Source organism: Penicillium manginii (genome assembly GCF_028828005.1).
Source record: "Penicillium manginii strain IBT 31320 chromosome Unknown utg000005l:1.0-5665137.0:1.0-5668048.0, whole genome shotgun sequence".
In the NCBI taxonomy this organism is placed as follows: domain Eukaryota; kingdom Fungi; phylum Ascomycota; class Eurotiomycetes; order Eurotiales; family Aspergillaceae; genus Penicillium; species Penicillium manginii.
Genome location: NW_026643106.1, coordinates 1067946 through 1084604, shown reverse-complemented (window position 1 = coordinate 1084604; position 16659 = coordinate 1067946). Strand labels below are relative to the sequence as shown.

At 49.2% G+C, this 16659-nt stretch overlaps 7 protein-coding genes across 7 annotated transcripts; 2 read left to right on the top strand and 5 right to left on the bottom strand.

Annotated features, from left to right (window-relative positions):
• Positions 1-329: 329 nt before the first annotated feature.
• On the top strand, positions 330-2347 carry N7533_006791 (uncharacterized protein; the record flags this gene model as incomplete). The annotated part of the gene is made up of 6 exons (XM_057103441.1): positions 330-479; positions 569-969; positions 1024-1139; positions 1194-1371; positions 1424-2191; positions 2251-2347. 6 exons carry the CDS (start codon positions 330-332, stop codon positions 2345-2347), a joined length of 1710 nt encoding a protein of 569 aa, XP_056958398.1.
• Positions 2348-2600: 253 nt separating this feature from the next.
• On the bottom strand, positions 2601-5678 carry N7533_006790 (cleavage polyadenylation factor subunit CFT2; the record flags this gene model as incomplete). Its single annotated transcript, XM_057103440.1, has 3 exons — positions 2601-4197; positions 4266-5465; positions 5530-5678. The coding sequence occupies 3 exons, from the start codon at positions 5676-5678 to the stop codon at positions 2601-2603; spliced, it is 2946 nt and encodes a 981-aa protein (XP_056958397.1).
• A 662-nt stretch (positions 5679-6340) lies between these two features.
• On the bottom strand, positions 6341-6976 carry N7533_006789 (uncharacterized protein; the record flags this gene model as incomplete). The annotated part of the gene is made up of 1 exon (XM_057103439.1): positions 6341-6976. One exon carries the CDS (start codon positions 6974-6976, stop codon positions 6341-6343), a length of 636 nt encoding a protein of 211 aa, XP_056958396.1.
• Positions 6977-7285: 309 nt separating this feature from the next.
• Positions 7286-8257, bottom strand: N7533_006788 (uncharacterized protein; the record flags this gene model as incomplete). Its single annotated transcript, XM_057103438.1, has 1 exon — positions 7286-8257. The coding sequence occupies one exon, from the start codon at positions 8255-8257 to the stop codon at positions 7286-7288; it is 972 nt and encodes a 323-aa protein (XP_056958395.1).
• A 2059-nt stretch (positions 8258-10316) lies between these two features.
• N7533_006787 (uncharacterized protein) lies at positions 10317-13578 on the bottom strand (the record flags this gene model as incomplete). Its single annotated transcript, XM_057103437.1, has 7 exons — positions 10317-10475; positions 10533-12389; positions 12448-12532; positions 12589-12627; positions 12736-12862; positions 12934-13480; positions 13540-13578. The coding sequence occupies 7 exons, from the start codon at positions 13576-13578 to the stop codon at positions 10317-10319; spliced, it is 2853 nt and encodes a 950-aa protein (XP_056958394.1).
• Positions 13579-13866: 288 nt separating this feature from the next.
• N7533_006786 (snoRNA-binding rRNA-processing protein UTP6) lies at positions 13867-15118 on the top strand (the record flags this gene model as incomplete). The annotated part of the gene is made up of 2 exons (XM_057103436.1): positions 13867-13956; positions 14024-15118. 2 exons carry the CDS (start codon positions 13867-13869, stop codon positions 15116-15118), a joined length of 1185 nt encoding a protein of 394 aa, XP_056958393.1.
• Positions 15119-15305: 187 nt separating this feature from the next.
• N7533_006785 (peptidyl-tRNA hydrolase domain protein) lies at positions 15306-15983 on the bottom strand (the record flags this gene model as incomplete). Its single annotated transcript, XM_057103435.1, has 2 exons — positions 15306-15657; positions 15784-15983. The coding sequence occupies 2 exons, from the start codon at positions 15981-15983 to the stop codon at positions 15306-15308; spliced, it is 552 nt and encodes a 183-aa protein (XP_056958392.1).
• Positions 15984-16659: the final 676 nt, after the last annotated feature.

Sequence of the window (16659 nt, the reverse complement as noted above, 5' to 3'; positions counted from 1 at the left end):
ACCCCTCGAATCAATTGATTCGCGCTTATCGCCCCCCGCAGACAGAAATCCAATGGTTGCTCTATTTTGCGTCCGGATCACGCCAAATCGCCACGATTCTTTCTATTTGCAAGCTTCCCACTTGAGGGTTTTCTAGGCTTGTCCAACTCACCGTCTCTTTGTGTGTCTTCCGAATCGGACCTTGGCCCCTCCATCTGGCGTCACTCGGGTTTGGCGAGTAGATATATCTTCCATAGCGTCGGGCCCCGTAAGTCATGCATAAACTTTTTTTGCTTTTTCTTCATCACGCCCTGTTTATTATAAGTTTATGGTCACTCTCAGTCTTAACGATGGGCCTAACAACCAAAACTCCCGATACAGATCGCAAATCATCAAGAGTTCGGATTGAGCGACCCAACCTTGAATCTCAGTCTGCTCCCAGTATGGCAACCATCCAAGACGATGATGAGCTTCTTCTAGCTCGTATTGGCTATAAGCAAGTATGTACCCTTGATAGTTTAAACAAATCTTCGAATTGATGAGCGCTTCCACGGTTCCTTTCTAACGTTCTCGTTCGTGATGATATTAGGAACTGCGACGAGAGTTTTCCAAATGGTCCACAGTTTCCTATGCTATATCTATCCTCGGTGTTCTGGGCTCCGTACCAGCGACCTTCGGTTCTCCATTAGCAGCCGGTGGCCCTGCCACGGCTGTTTGGTGCTGGCTGATCGGATCTGTCATGGCGATGTGCATCGGCAGCTCCGTTGCGGAATTAGTTTCAGCCTATCCGACAGCTGGCGGCATGTATTTTGTTACCAAGCATGTCGTGCCCCCTGATCAAGTCCCAATTTTCGCGTGGATCCAGGGCTGGTGCAATCTACTGGGTCAAACGGCTGGTGTGTCGAGTGTTGCATATACTGTCAGCCAAATGCTACTTGCTTGTGTCAGTATGAATTCAGAACTCATTGATGGGAGTTATTCATATTCGCCGTATGCCCAACCCATCTATCATTTTGGTGCCTCGCATGCTAATGTACCCGCTAGGTCCGCACTGGAGACCGTCTTGTTATCTATCGGGATCCTGTGTATTCTTGGTATCATTTGCTCGCTAACGACAAGAACGTTGCATCGCATCATTCTCTGGTTCGCGCCGATAAACAGTATGTGTTTGCTATGTTTTTCCATCGCGTTATCAAATAACTGACAATTACAAGTCTGCGCAACTATCGGAATCTGCATCGCTTTGATATATCTGACCCCGGACAAGCAGCCCGCCTCGTGGGTCTTTACCCACTTTACTGATGGGTCTGGATGGAACTCGAAAGTCTTCTCATTCTTTCTGGGGTTTCTTTCCGTCGCATGGACTATGACCGATTATGATGGTACGACACAGTGAGTTTCCCTTCCCACCTACATGTAGCACCAATCTCACATTCCTCTCAAGCATGTCAGAGGAAACACATGATGCCGCTGTCCGAGGACCAGTCGCCATAAAGACAGCCGTCCTTGTTTCAGGGGCCTTCGGTTGGCTCTTGACCGTCTGCATGTGCTTTTGCCTCTCTGACTTCGATCAAATTCTCAATACTCCTACGGGTCTCCCAGCCGCACAGATATTCATTAACGCTGGTGGTAAACGAGGTGGCACGGTCATGTGGTCTTTTGCCATCCTCGTCCAATTCTTCACGGGTTGTTCAGCCATGCTGGCTGATACTCGAATGGCTTACGCATTTGCCAGAGATAGCGCCCTCCCCTTCTCTGGTTTCTTATCGAAAGTCAATTCTCGTACCCATACGCCCATAAACGCAGTCTGGTTCGTTGTCTTCTTCAGCGTTGCCCTGAACTGTATTGCGATTGGTTCAACACAGACCGCCACAGCAATCTTCAGCATCACTGCTCCAGCATTAGACTTGTCCTACATTTCGGTAATTCTTGCGCACCAGCTCTACAAAAACAAGGTCAAGTTCATCGAAGGTCCCTTCACGCTGGGCAAATGGGGTACCACGATTAACTATATCGCCGTGATATGGGTTATGTTCATCAGTACCATTCTTTTCTTCCCGTCACAGCTTCCTGTCACGGCAGCCAATATGTACTGTGAACTCCTTATCTCAAAGCTCGACAGCACACTAACTTGCTCCAGGAATTATGCGATCTGTGTCGCTATCTTCATCGCCACTTTCGCCCTGGTCTGGTGGTGGGTTGCAGCCCGAGGGTATGATAGATACGAAAGTCCAATTGAAAAAGGAGTAGCAACTAACATCAATCGCATAGAAAATACACGGGCCCTCAAACAAATGATATCATTCACGAGATTCCCAACGATGAAAACGAACACGAATACGCACAATCTGATGAGGGATCTGTTTGAGAAGCTGGCCGCGCTACGGCATTTCAAATTTCGCACAAACCCACGCACCCAAATCTCTCATCAAAGGTAGACATAGAACTAGGATAGAATATGGCAATTGGGAGTTCATTGAACATACACAGGTTCATGATAGAGTATTTCGGAGTTTCGTTTCATATTTACAAAAGAGCAGGGCTTGGATTATGAGAATAAATCGTTACTGGTGTTGTTCAGATAATACATAAAATAATTGAAGTTAAAGTACACGTGCATTTCAGCTTCCTGTCACGATGGCAAGTCCCTCGTAGATCTTCATCTTAACAGCAAGGAAGCTACCAGCATCTCGGCCTAGAGCTGCCTGGTTGGCAGTTGCCTGGGCGGATGCTTCGATCTCAATCTTGCCAGTTCCAGATTTCCGGACAGCCACGGCTTTATCGATGAGCAGCGTACCCTCACCCCTAAACTCAGCAGTGTGGCCAGCTGCTTGCATGAGTTTACGCAGATCAGCCAGACGTAAGTCACCCACATGCAATGGCCGGGTCATGGATCTGGTCCCGGCAGCCATAGTAACAGGCAGTGTTTCAAGAAGAGGGTAAATGTCGGATTTGTCCCCGCTCTTAGGAATGACCGCAGAGGAGGCCTGCTCGTTCGCCAGCTTCATTCTCTTGCCTGTTGCCTCCGGATCGGCTTCCCCCTCGATGGGAGGCTCTGGTCCTCGTAATTGGGCGGTTAATGCTACCACACCAAGACTGCGAACGTGCTGCCATTTCAGACGTCGGACAAGGGTGTTGCTGAGCTTGACCATCCATGCATTTGTATCAACGCTTGCGTCGACGGGTTCGCCGTTGGCAGGAGTAAAGATGATCGCTGCTGTATCAGCAGCTGAGTCAACACCAGCTTTAGCAACCAGGAGTTTTTTGCATTCGATCGCAAGCGCCAACGTCTCATCCTTCATTCCGCCAACGAGAATCAGCTTTTGGGGTTGGATGAGAGGAATCAACATTTCCAGACTTCGCTTGTCATGCAAGCCCATAAAGTCCACAAAGGCGATACGAGCATTGATGGTGATTGATTGTTTGGTGTATACAGCCTTAGCAGGGCCCTCGAATGCCTGGCTGTCTGCCTCATCGTCTGAGAATGCAGCGACATCACCAGCTTCGCCGTCCTCAGCGAGACTGATGTCATCATCTGCACCAGAGTCAGCCCTGTCGCCGTCCTTGAGCTGCTGGCGCTTGCGGCCCGCAGCGCCTCCCGATAACCTGCGTCCACCGGGACCAGCAGTCTCATCCCATCGTCGCTTTTGGCCGAGCTTGGTCTCTGCGTCTGTTCGTCGTTGTTGCATATCGATTTCCTCGCGCTCCTCTGCTCGCAAGTATTCTTCAGCTCGAATGAATTCGCCGTATTCGTCTCCCTTCTTACGGGGAGCGACATAAGGAAACATGCGCTCACGCCCCTTCTTTCCACGCACGTCGTAGTCGAAAACATTCTTGCGCCGAAGTAGAATATTGATACCCAGGTCTTCGTCACTGACAGCAAGCTTGTTTCGATTTGCATGGGCAAGTGAAGTCGAAAAATTCAGAACACGACCTTGCTGCTCACCATCTGAGTCTTCGGATGAGGTCGAACTAGATCGGTCATCCAAAGCGTCTGCGGCATTCTCGAGGGTTTCCTGGCCACGAGGTTGAGATGTGTCTTCGTGTTGTCGCTTTGTGGCAAGGTATTGCTGGTAAATAATCTGGTCTCCTACATCGAGGGGGGGCTCGCTGAATATCCGCCCAATCCAACTCCCGTCCACCACTGTGGACTTGTTCCAGCATTTCGCCGTCCGATGTTTTCTCCAGCGCAACGCCATCTCTCCGCTCTTCATACCACTGCCAGATAGTCGCTCCGAGCGAAGCAGTATTCAATAACTCCGAGCCTTCAGGAGGTGCATTTTTACGGAAGGATTCCGTCAGCAACAACAAGTTGTTGGGTCCCTCGGCAATTTTTTCGCAGGGATTCTTTCGCAAAGCCCCAAGCCAATGAAGTGTCAGAGGCAATAATCACTTTTGGGCCCTGGTCTGACAGGAGTTTCTCAAGTCGGTTTTTCCGCTCGATAGTTTTAAGATGCTTGAATGTGAAGGGACCGCCGCCACCCTTAGAGGCGCCTTTGTCTTGTCCCTGGACACCAGATTGTTGGCCTGCAGTTGCATCTGCACCCTCGGCAGCTTCGAATTCGCGAACAATATTTTCGTCCATCCATTCGAGCATACTCCGAGCGAGGCGCATCGTGGTATTGACCTTCCTGCCAGCCAGATAAAGACCTGCACTTTGAAGCACATCCTCTTTTTCGCTTGCTACAGCATCACGCCAAGCATGCTCTAGCGCATATGCCAACTCCAAAACACGAGAACTCGTGTCTGTTGGGATAAGGACGGTACCCCCTTTTGCCAAGGTATTCCGAATCATTTCGAGAAGCAGATCATCCCTCTTTCTGCGCCCTCCGGAAAGCGAGAATTTATCGCCTCCCTTTGAGCTACAAATAAGAGCTGTTGGTTTGCGCAATTGTTCAATGACTTCCGTTCCACTGGCCCCAGATCCTCCAAACCATGCGGCACCTGCTACCACGCTCTCACGTGCCTGGTTCCAGTCCACCGCGTATACAATAGATTCCATGCCATGCTGAATATGCCATATTGTTCCACCGACTGTGTGGCCGGCATTGTAAGCAGTAAGAGTGAGGCCGTCCAAAGGCGGCGAGAAGGGAGACGGATGGGGTTGATGTGGTTGCGAGTATTTAAGAGGTGTGATGAGCGAGAAATACCGGGCAATCTCTTCCGCGGTAGGCGGCTGAAGCAGAATCCGGCCGGTGCTGCCAGCAGCTTCGGCGGTTCCATTTCCATTTCTTGTTAGGGCTACCCCGGACGTGGCAGCATTTGCGCCAGACTCTGAGATAGACTCTTGAGGCAGGAATGTAGCAGCGAGTGGCGCCGAGGCATAAAGGTCTTGTAGATTCGTACGTCCAAAGGCGACAACCGGACCCGTAGCATATATAGGAATCTGTGTGAAGAGAGGGAACGTCTTGCAGCAGTGGACGAAAGCGCCGATGTGTGCCGGGGTTGCGTGAGTCAAAAGAATGAGGGATAGAGTCGGAATTTGTCTAGATGATTGCGAAGATTAGTTTCAATTGCTAGGAATAGGCGAAGAGCCATTCCGAATCTCACTTTTCTAGCTCCGCAAGATCACGAATGTCAAAGCTATCATCCCAACCGACATCGACCAATATCTTGATACCGCCATCAAGCTCTAGAATTGACTGTGATGCTTTGGATGACGACGACTGCGCGCCCAGGAGTGGCGTGAATGTGAACATGGTGATCGATCGCCAGTGATGCGTCGACGAGCGTGTTCGCGATGGCAGGTAACACGTCCAAGCGGGCCTAGGACTCGATTTCCGGTTATGTGAAAAGAATGATCATTCTCTTATGTCCCGGGTTAGAAAATGACGTGTTTCCGCTTAGGGCGACAAAGGAAAGGCGAGTAATGGTCGAAATAGCTGGAGATCGGACCCAGAGCTGTCTTTGTTGCCGACGTGAAGGCTACGATCATGTGACATACTGATTGGCCAATCAGACGTGTTACGGTACTATATATTCATTCTTGACAGTACGCTGGCTTCGACCTGGGATACTCTTCAATTCAAATAAGTTTCAAGACAGGATAGATAAATATCAAATTACAAAAACTTATCTCCCCAGCAGCGTAAATCCAAAATTGACTATAGGGACTCTCTCATCTTTGAGCCGCTATTCCGAGTCGACCTGCCACTGGTCTCGGACATTGCGGGTGAAGACTTCTGATTCTGATTCTGATTCTGTTCACGGGAAATTAGTAAAACCTCACCTCCATAACCAAATAGAGTAGCTTACGGGGATTTGGCGGGATGAGAAAGGTCGATATGCTGTTGGCACCTTTGGAAGAATCATTTTAACTCTTTGCTCGATTTCTGGAGGAATTTTAGCACCGGCCCACGGCTTAATACGACGAACAGCCTTGGGAAGAGGAAAGTATTTCTTTTCGATCTTGCGAGCTTTTACAGGCCTCTTCAAAATTCTGTATGAAATCCGAATTGTCGTCAATCGTCGCATTCACCTCGCCTGGTGCGAGGGTTGGAAACCTTTTGGAGACATTTGCTTCAGGCACAGGGTCTGAAAGTTCACTGTCAGACAATTCCATGGTGTTTTTTGCAGGACGAATATCCTTCTTTGCTTTTGCCATATGTGAAATTTTAGTAATAACTCTTGTAGAATCTTCTTCTTCTGCTGCTTGTTCCGGGTCGCCGACGTCCCAAGTAACATTCTTCTTGGGGGTTTGCTTCGGAGTCTGGTCAAACGATGTTCTAGTAAATCGAATTGATTCAAGGTCTGGGTAAACAACCTTTTTAGCCTTTTTCGCGGCTTCCTTTTTGTCTTTCTTGGAAGTTGATTTTGGGAGAGTTGCCTTTTTACTTTTACACCTTTTGGTACTCTTTTTGGTTGAAGGATTTGCCACAGCTGCATTAGATCCGGGAATCGTACCCCTCCATTTAGCCTCTCTCCCTTTCTGGTCGTTTCTCTCACGTCTCTTTTCTGCAACGGTATTCCCCATGAGTTCCGATGCCTCCAGTGCCATCTCTACCTCATTCGGTAGGCCCTCTCCAAGAGCAGATGAAGTTCCTAGAGTACAAGTTAGCGATTGGTCATTCGTAAATTCGAACCAAGTCTCTCAATATGATCAAACAGCAAATAGTATGCAAGGGGGTCTAAAGAATGCCAGCCAGATATCTCCCACCAACCCATATCAAATCCAACTATTTAATCAACAAATGCTTCCCTTTTTCTGCATTGAATCCCCTGGGCCGTTTAGCTAGCTTCTGGTTCTTTACACTGGGAAAAGAACTTTTGCCCGTTCTTCCCAAAGACTTCATTGACATGTTCTAGGTTAAATCACTTTGATAATTCCAAATGAATACAAGAAAAGGCACAAGAACATGCTGAGGACGAGGAGAATTACACAAAGCCAAACACACTTGTACTCACCGATTTTCGCAATCTTTCCCTCTTTCCGTCCTTCATCATCAGAGCTATCATGTTCGATTCCGAGAATCTTTCGCGGATCTGCTAGATGTAAAGGTCCGTCCGCTCCTTGCTCGTGATACAATAACCTATCCGCATGAGTGGTCGCTTTCACTTCAGCTGGAGTCGAGCCCCTTGCTCGGGGCTTGGGAGCTGCTCGCTTGTAATCATCACTCTCGACCTGGGCATTGGGATCTCTGTAATCCGCTCGATAGTCTGTGTAGAAACTTGTCTTTGGCCGTTCCGGAGGGGGTGGCAATGGATCCTCGACGTTGCAAACTTTTGGCCAAAGAGGGCCGTTGGCAATTTCTCTCCTCATTTGCGTTCGAGAGATTGGATTCTGCAATGCATCCGTGAGGTAATTGTGGGCCATTTCATACAACTTTTCCCCATGTAGCAGATTGGAAGTATTTGCTGGAAGTCCCGGGTCGAACACCCACTTCAACCCACCAAGTCCAATTGAGGAGTCGAAAGATCTTGGATGACTCCCTGAAGCCACTCCATCAATAACTGATTTGCCTGCAACGGTTCGGACGAGATCTTTTTCTAGATCCTTGCCTTGGGCGGGCTTGGTCGGATCAGAAGCAAATCGCCATCGTGGTACAGGTGCGTTCTCTCCAAAGGAGATCGGTGGGATATTGGTATGCCAATCTTTGGGAAATCGCACTGGAATAGGGAACTGATATATAAATCCAGTTGACCGATTTGGGTCGGGCGTTTTATTCAAAAGGCCACGACTTTCCCATTCTGCCCCTGGTGGTGAATTAAACAGGCCTGGGTTCGCAGCACGAAGTCCTTGGGTTTCAGCATGCTTCGAGGAGCGCTTCCGTTTCGACATCTTTCAATCTTGATGGAAGCTCAATTGTGCCAAAAAATTAAGGACTGGAAGATTTTCGTGAGCTTTAATATCAACGATGGGAAAAGAAAAGAAAATCGGAAGGGCCTACCGAAGGAAATCTGGCATCTATTACTTATATGGTATGATGTAAACAAAGAAGATCACGACTCGGAGAGCCTTGAAAGCCCTGAATGGTTTTAAGTGAATGAATCTTCGAGATATTTTCCACTGGCTAGATTCTGCTGGACAGAATTACTAGGAGAGGTCAATCGTCAGCACAAGTAGTAGGCTTCATGGAACATTACTCACCAGACAAAGCAGCCCTCGGAAAATATACTTCAGGTAAATTTCTCTCTTTGTAGTTTCGGTCGATTTTGAAAAAAACTGCAAAATCACCTAGGCGGAACTAAGATTCCTCGAGTCGTTTCAAAGAAATCTGCTGCCGTTGAATCTATTCAGGTTGACTCCAATTTCCAAGGTTGGCTCTGTCCGATGTGGACTCGACGCAAATTTTGATGCAAAAAAAAGATATCCTCTAGGTCAGACGGACCAAGTCAAGATAGGACTAGTTACTGGTAGTAATCATTCAACCCAATTCATCTCCGTCTGAATAGGAATAGTACCTTTTATGACCATTGTAGAGAAGAAAATACCCCTGAATGCTGTCATTGATATGTCTTACTATATTTCTAATACTAGGACCAAGAGATCCATACAGATCTCCATATTCAGTCTTGCACCCCCACATAGTGTCTTTTGATCAGGTCCTTACCAGTAACTGCGACTACCTGAGGGGGATCGACACATTTCCCTAGTCCCCCAAAAATTGGGAAGGGATAAACCTCCTTAGGGTTGGGTAGAAAGTGGAGCTACTGTGACAAAAGACGAAGCAAAGAGAATATTGGATTGTGTCCGGTGGCACACTGATGCTGACCGAGGAGCCAGAAAGGCTGCTTTGAGACCAATTTAGAGTTCGGCATTTGACACCAGGCCACGCTCCTGGTCAAAGAAAGGCAAGGCGCATTCTCCGGGGGATTCTTCGTATACAGCTGCGCCTGCACAGCGATCATAGGGCAGGATATCGATGAAAGTGAGTTCCAGGGTCCCAGCAGGCCTGGGAAATAGAAAACTACATCGGACTAATTTGGCAATTAGCTCACCCCTTCTGGAATGCGGCCATGCGACTCTACGTAGTGTCCCTACCCCGTGCAGAAAGTTTTTGGGTCAAATCGATCTCAACTACCGAGTGGAACTCGGCAACCGATAACCGTGTCGTGTCCATCAATTCCTTTCATCTACATCAGAGCTGTCAAGTTGGATATGTTCATTGACCGGAACTAGGCTTGAAATGGGATTGGCACCGCATAGTCCAAGGCAAGAGTACCTTGCAAGAACAAAGCTGCCATACAATCATCTCAATCAGACTCGAAAAGTCGAAATATCGTTATTTTAGATGAATGGAAACTCTCCAGCCAACAAAGTTCAACAAAGGCCGTTAGGGAAGCGTGTCTGTTCTACCCGCAGATCTGGGTCACCGTGCCCTCCCACATTCCATAAAAATGCCGGGATGGAGATCATCGCTAACATTTTGAGATGTCGAAAGAGCCCCGTGCTTGGACCCTCTCACTTGGTACTGACAAAGTTGAATGATTCGCATACGCTTTCAGAAGTATGAAAGAGGAATGGGAGCAGCTACTAGATAAGTTTTTCAAATATCTGAACCCGCTACTCACAGGCGGAGGGAAAGAGAAGGAGCAGTGAACACTAGCATTCCTTTCCTAAAGCCCTCGTCCTTGATCCATGTGGCATAAAATTCGTGTCCTCGCTAGTCATTGACTGAACAAAAGACCGAGGAATTTGGGACCCGCGGAACGGATACGGATCATCAGATGTACCTTAATTGGAGCGAAAATGATTAATTTGCTAATGGCGTTCAGCCACAAAAAGTGCTGGAATGTCCGCCCTTCCTGATTCGAAATTATTTTCCCATGTAACAGAATCGTAAGGTCTAATGCTCCAAGTGGCAGACAGAAAATTTCTCCTGAGCACCGAAACAAGTTTATTGCCAGTACCGGGGCTCATCAAAAACGTGATAACGGTGTCCACGGACACCATCGCCACGGAAGAGAGCAGGGAAACGGCGGCCAGATGGCACCATTTCCTCAGGGATACGCATCTCATTCTCTGGCTCCGGCTCACCGATAACAAATTTGCCGACCTAAATTACTGTTAGGAACTGAAAAGCTCGACGAGCAGGAGGTTTTAATTGTCTTACCTGGATTTCGGTGTCGGTGATCGTGTCACGACTAACTCTGGCGTAGCCAGTTCGCTTCAAGCCCTTGAAGAGAATGTACTCGCACCATCGGTCCCAATCGGTGGGATCGATGTCCTTCATCTGGCTCACCTCACTGACATAAGTGTTGTAATTGCCCTCAAGTGGCTTGGTGACCAGGTAACTCAACAGGATGAGAGGACGAGGGGATGAGCCCATCAATTTCGACAGATATTCACTCTGAAGACGACGGTCTTCTGGGTCTTCTTCCTGACCAGAATGGAAAACAACCACATCGATCATCTCACCATACATGTCGAGGGTGGCGTGAATGGCAGGAGCCAGTTCACCAACAGGCGACGGCAGAAGATGGTGAGTGGAATTGACAATGGGAAACTTGGAAAGAAGAGCAGAGCCCCAGGTGTGCTTGTTAGGACCGGGGCCGAAGTCGGCGTAGTAGCCTAGATCTTCAGCAATGTATTGAGTGACATCTTTGTTACCCATGATAATGCGCTGGTTATCCGACTCAAGGAATCCAATAACATCCAGCTCAAGCTCCCCGAGGACATCACGCATACGTCGCTCCGCAGCCCACATGTTATTGTCCAGTCCAAAGTGAACTGTCCAGATACCAGCGGTCACGACCTTGTCCTCCTTGTGGTGAGGGGTATAGTCGTTAGTCGGGAAACGCAGATACGCAATAGACACAGCAAGTAGCTGCAGCGCAGCAAGGACGTAGATATAGTAGGATCGTTGTCTCTTGCTGTTGGGGCTAACAGGCTTGTGCTTGCGGGTGCGGGATGAGTTGGTGGTGGCAGCAGAAAACACGCCAGCTCCAATGAAGAGCATAGTGGTTATCATGAGCCAATCGGTACGCTCACGGACAAGGGGGCCACCGGGAACGAAGGCGTAAGCGACAACCCAGACATGGAAGAGGAGAAGGAAGACGTAGAGAAAGAACCCGAGGCCGAATGTGCTCGCCGGGGAATGGCGGACGCAAGAGGTGATGATGAATGGAGCGGCGGCCATAATGTAAAATGCGAAAATGAGGGCGCCATAGTAGCCGGTCCAGTGGTGGTAATAGGTGAGGAGAGCGGCACCAACCGATCCAACGCCATACGCCGTCCAGCTGCCTGCCACGCGAGGATAGAACACACCGAAAATCAGGCCAGCACCCATGGCGAAGATGGTGACCGCACCGTGGGGAACCGCAATTGGCCCACGAACGGGGTACCCCTCCCAAACCCAGGATATCATGGTGCTGGAGTCGGTCAAGAGAGAAACAATGGCAAACATGAGACCGGCAAAGCCAACACCGGCCAGGAACGAGGAGCCCTTCTTGCCGCCGGCAGGCAGATAGTCGCCGCCGCTGGTGAAGTTAGGCCGGTAGGATCTCAGCACAGAAACAATCGCGATGGCAAGACCAATCTTGTTCCAGCCACCATTTTCAGCGTGCATGATGGGCCAGAGTGGGTTGTTAGTGGAGCAAGCGAATTTAGCGACGACAGACATGATGAGACCGATGCCCCAAGCCATAATACGGGTCTCAAGGCGGGGGGTATTGCCACGCTCAGCAAAGAACGTAGCAGTCCATGCGGCGCAGGTGGTTGCAAGGGAAAATGCAGTCACGAAGAGGCGGTTGGCAGGGTCCTGGAACTTATACGCCAGCAGGGAAACCAGCGAAAGCAGGTGGAGTCCCCGCAGGTTCTTGATAGCAGCATATCGTAACGACGGGATGGCGAGGAACACGGGGGAGATAACAGCCGCAATTGCAACCTCATATCCCGAGATACCCATGTGCCAGAGGGGAAAATACCACACAAGAACAGGCAGTCCAGTCGCAATGGTCCAGAAGACGAACTATGATCAGAACTTAGCAACGAGACAGTTAACCGTAACTAAAATAGAATGCCCTTACCCCGTTATAAACATCACAGGTAGCGTCAAGAATCTCAGCCCAGAAGAAGCCTTCACCAAAAGTATTGCCGACGGGCTTGCCTTTCCTAAACTACAAGGTCAATTTCCATCCTGGGCGGAAATAGATTATGGTTGCACGCACTCTTTTTCGAGAACAGAATCCGCAGTCGTCTTCAACTGCCTAGAAGGAAAGAATTTTAGACACAAATTGTTTTGTTCGTAATCGACGTAACTTTCGACAATATACATTTGTTGTTGGGGGTTTCATTTCGGAAGCCAGGGTACATACCCTCTGCTAATTCCCTTCACATCACGGACCACAATCTCAAAGCCCTCAAAGTCCAGCACGGTGATTGCATCAAATCCAACATCAAATAGGATCAAGGACCACTCGAAGAAAGCATAGCGGGTGTAGGCTGGGTAATGGCATTTCGAGTTAGTATAAAACATCACTTCACTTGAATAGATATCCTAGGTAGCCACTTACCACCGGGAACTTTGTGCACCTTGTGCTGAATGAAGTAGTAGATCAATGGCACTAGGGTTCCAAAGAAGAGACTGGCCATGATCTTGCGGTACTTGACGGCCCGGCGGTTGTTAGGGCTCAGGGCGAGGCAGCCCAGGGTCCATGGCAGGGTAGCAATAAGATAGGAGATCATGAAAATATCATGCCAGTCGTGATCATCGGTGGAGGTAACATAGGTCCATCCACCACAAGTCAGAGTTCGGAAGACACCCACGCCAGCAACAATCTTGGGCAGGGACGAATTAGGACGTGCGGTCAGCACGTACCACAGGAAAACGAGGGCGAAACGAGGACCGGAGGTTATGGCAATAAAGACTTGGAAGAAGGATCGTTCGGGGTATCGATCACCAATGGTTGCGGAGACGGAGGGGAACCATTCGTCGGGGTAGCCGTAGTGTTCGTTTTGGACGATCTTGTGGTAATGCAATGCGACACCGACAATCAGCGCACTGAAAAAGGCGGCATACGCAAAGATAGTGTGAGTCCACGCGACCCATTTGCCGTTGAACTGGATTGAATCGAGTCAGTGATGAACCGAGGTTCTTATCGCGTGATGAAGGCACGTACGGATACCACGGCATCCCCGTCCTTGAATCTGGGTCCCATGGCGGCGCAGAAGGAGGGAGAGTTCTGCAGCCGATATATAGGAGCAAATTGATTGAAGAGATGTAATAAATGAGTGTCGAGAAAGAAAAGGAAACGCCAAAGGAAAGGATGTAGGAGGGCCCCTGAAGAAGAGGGAAAACAATTCGGATCCGCCGGTGTTCAAGTCCAAGTGTCCCCTTGGTGCTCCAGTGGTGGAGCTAGCCTATTATGGAATAGCGCGTATGGTGGTCGGCGCTTCGTTGCGGGATGCCGACCACTTTTTTTTTTCCAGTGACAACAGCCTCAACCATGTCGGCCGCCACAGATAAGGCTCGTTTTTTCCTCGAGAAGTCAGTGCCCGAGCTGAAGGATTATGAGCGCAAGAAGATTTTCAACAAGGTAAGGCGTTTGCTTTCGGGAGGGCCCGTGGGTGGAAGATGGGTTTTGCTGACTTTGAGACCGCCAGGATGAAATTGCCTCGATCGTCAAGAGACGGTCGGATTTCGAGCACAAGCTCAATGCGCGTGGCGCGCAGCCAGTCGATTTTGTGCGATACGTTCAATATGAGATGAACCTCGACTCCCTTACCAAAAAACGAACAAAACGACTCGGTATTCGGACCGCTGGGCATAGCGGCCAACGGCGAATTTTCTTCATCCTCGACCGGGCCACTCGCAAGTTCCACGGTGATCTCAACCTCTGGATCCAATACATTGATTATACACGGAAGCAAAAGGCGCACAAGAAGCTTTCTATGATCTTCACGGACGCTCTTCGATTGCACCCAACCAGCGCCGAGCTCTGGGTCTATGCCGCCAAGTATTCTCTTGACGACCATGCGGATATGCTACAGGCTCGGAGTTATATGCAACGAGGTTTACGGTTTTGCAAGAGTACTAAGATGTTGTGGATTCAATACGCCAAATTGGAATTGATCTATGTTGCCAAGCTGGCGGCACGTCAACGGATATTGGGACTCGACGAGGCTAGCCAACGGCCTAAACCTATTGAAGATAACGAACTCGACACTGACGCTGACATGATCGCGTTACCGTCGATCACGGGCGAGGACATTAACCCCAGTGGGGGCGATGACAAGGTCGTCGAGGAGGCCTTGGAAAATCTCAATTCCACACCGGCATTGACTGGAGCCATTCCGCTCGCCATTTTCGACGCTGCGATGAAGCATTTCAACAATGATGATCAATTCGGGTTCGACTTTTATGAGATGGTCTCCGAATTTCACGATGCGCCGTGTCTGCGCAAGATCCTTGACCACGTGGTGGAGACGATGCGGGCGCACCAGCCTACGAGCCCCCGTACCCAGATCTGTTACATCAAGTTCCCGACTGCCGGTCTGTCCGTCACATCGGCCGAGTTTCCACGGGCCTTTGGTGGTTCTCTTACACGTTTGAAAGAGACACACCTGAGCAGTGCATTGGCGGTCGAGGTTGTGAACTGGCTGCAGACCATTGTGGAAACGGAGGACTTGGATCCGTCACTGAAGAAGGTTATTGTAGCAACCATGCACAATGCGGACCGTGTTGCAGCCAAGGAGTAAAAATTGAGTACGCTGAGTACACTCGACCTCATGGAGGTTCTATCATGATTCTGCACATTCAAGGCGTTGTTTGGTGGGGTGTGAATAACAAAATTCCAGGGCAGATATTTCCAATTACCATGTTAGCTTTTTGTCTCTTTGTTTATTTTTCCTCCCCTCTTGATCTTTGATCAAATTATTTTCTCCATTAATCATCGTATTTACTCCCCCGTCGATTGCTCTTTTTGTTGCTGAGAAACTTCTTGGTTTTGAGCCGCGCCTCATTTTGTGCACGCTGTAGCTTGTGTACCCGGACCGATTGTTCCTGGGAGGTCTCTCCGGGGATGACCTGTTTTGCTGAGCTCATCAGTAGCTGGTGGAGCTTGTTAAAGCAGGCCTCCACGTTACTCGATTGCTGTCGGGATTCGTCGGATTGTATCACCAGGGCCTGGGACCGGTCGGTCGCATAGCGGGAACCGCGTAGCTGGGGGTGTAACAAACTTGGTACCAATGGAAGCAAGGCCACCAATGGGATTTTGAGGGTGGCCTTTGAATTGACCCTGGAGGAACCCCACGGTCAGCAAGTTTCAACTAGTACGGTGTACGGAAGTACGAGGATGGAGCACGGGTAACAAGGAACAGGTAAGAGAGGAAGGAGGAGGAGGGGACCTCGGGGTTGCACCGACTTGTTCACATTCTGACCTCCGGGACCGCTAGAACGGCTGAAAGACAGGTGGGCGATATGGCGGGGAATGGTATTGGGGTGCAGGTCTTTCAGCCACGACCTGGCTAGTTCGAGGTCCAAGTCAGCCGACCCATTTGAACGCGAGGCAAACTTTCTCAAAGACGACCACCTGACTGGAAGAGATTGCCAAAGCGGCGTCATTCCTGTCAGGGCGAAACTTGGGACCAAAATATGGAGATGGTGAAGGGTGAAAGGGAAAAGGTGGAGCTTGGCGGCGCTAGAACCTTTGAGAAGGGGGTTGGTGTGACTAATTAAAATAGCTCTAAAGTTGCCGTGAAGGAAGATGGCCGATACTGGAGGGTCTGGGCTATAGGGGAATAATGGGAACATACTAGTACTAGTAGTAGCAGTACTACTAGTTCTAGTGTTACAGATATTCAAATGTAGAATACCTACTAGCAGTACATACCAATACATTTACATATGCATATGCATACATACATATACCTAAAAGTAGTAAGTACTAATATGAGTACTACTCCCTGGTCATGGTACTAGATGGTACTCATGAACCAAAACAAGCACTAAACTACTCGCCGCGGTTAGCGCCCCCGGCGGGAAACTCTGTTCTAAAACTGTATTCTTACCATACATGCAAGTTCAATACGTTCTATACCTAGTACCTAGGTGTTTACTTTGTAGGCTGCATATGGAGTATACCTTGTACATAGACTACATATATTACTCTATACTAGGTATTCTGTAAAAAGCACTACTCTAATAGTACTCGATCGCCATGATGTGCTCATACAGTCCTCTTTGTTCACCTCACTTCCCCTCACCAGTGGTCTGCTCGGCCCCATCCACCCGATTTGAG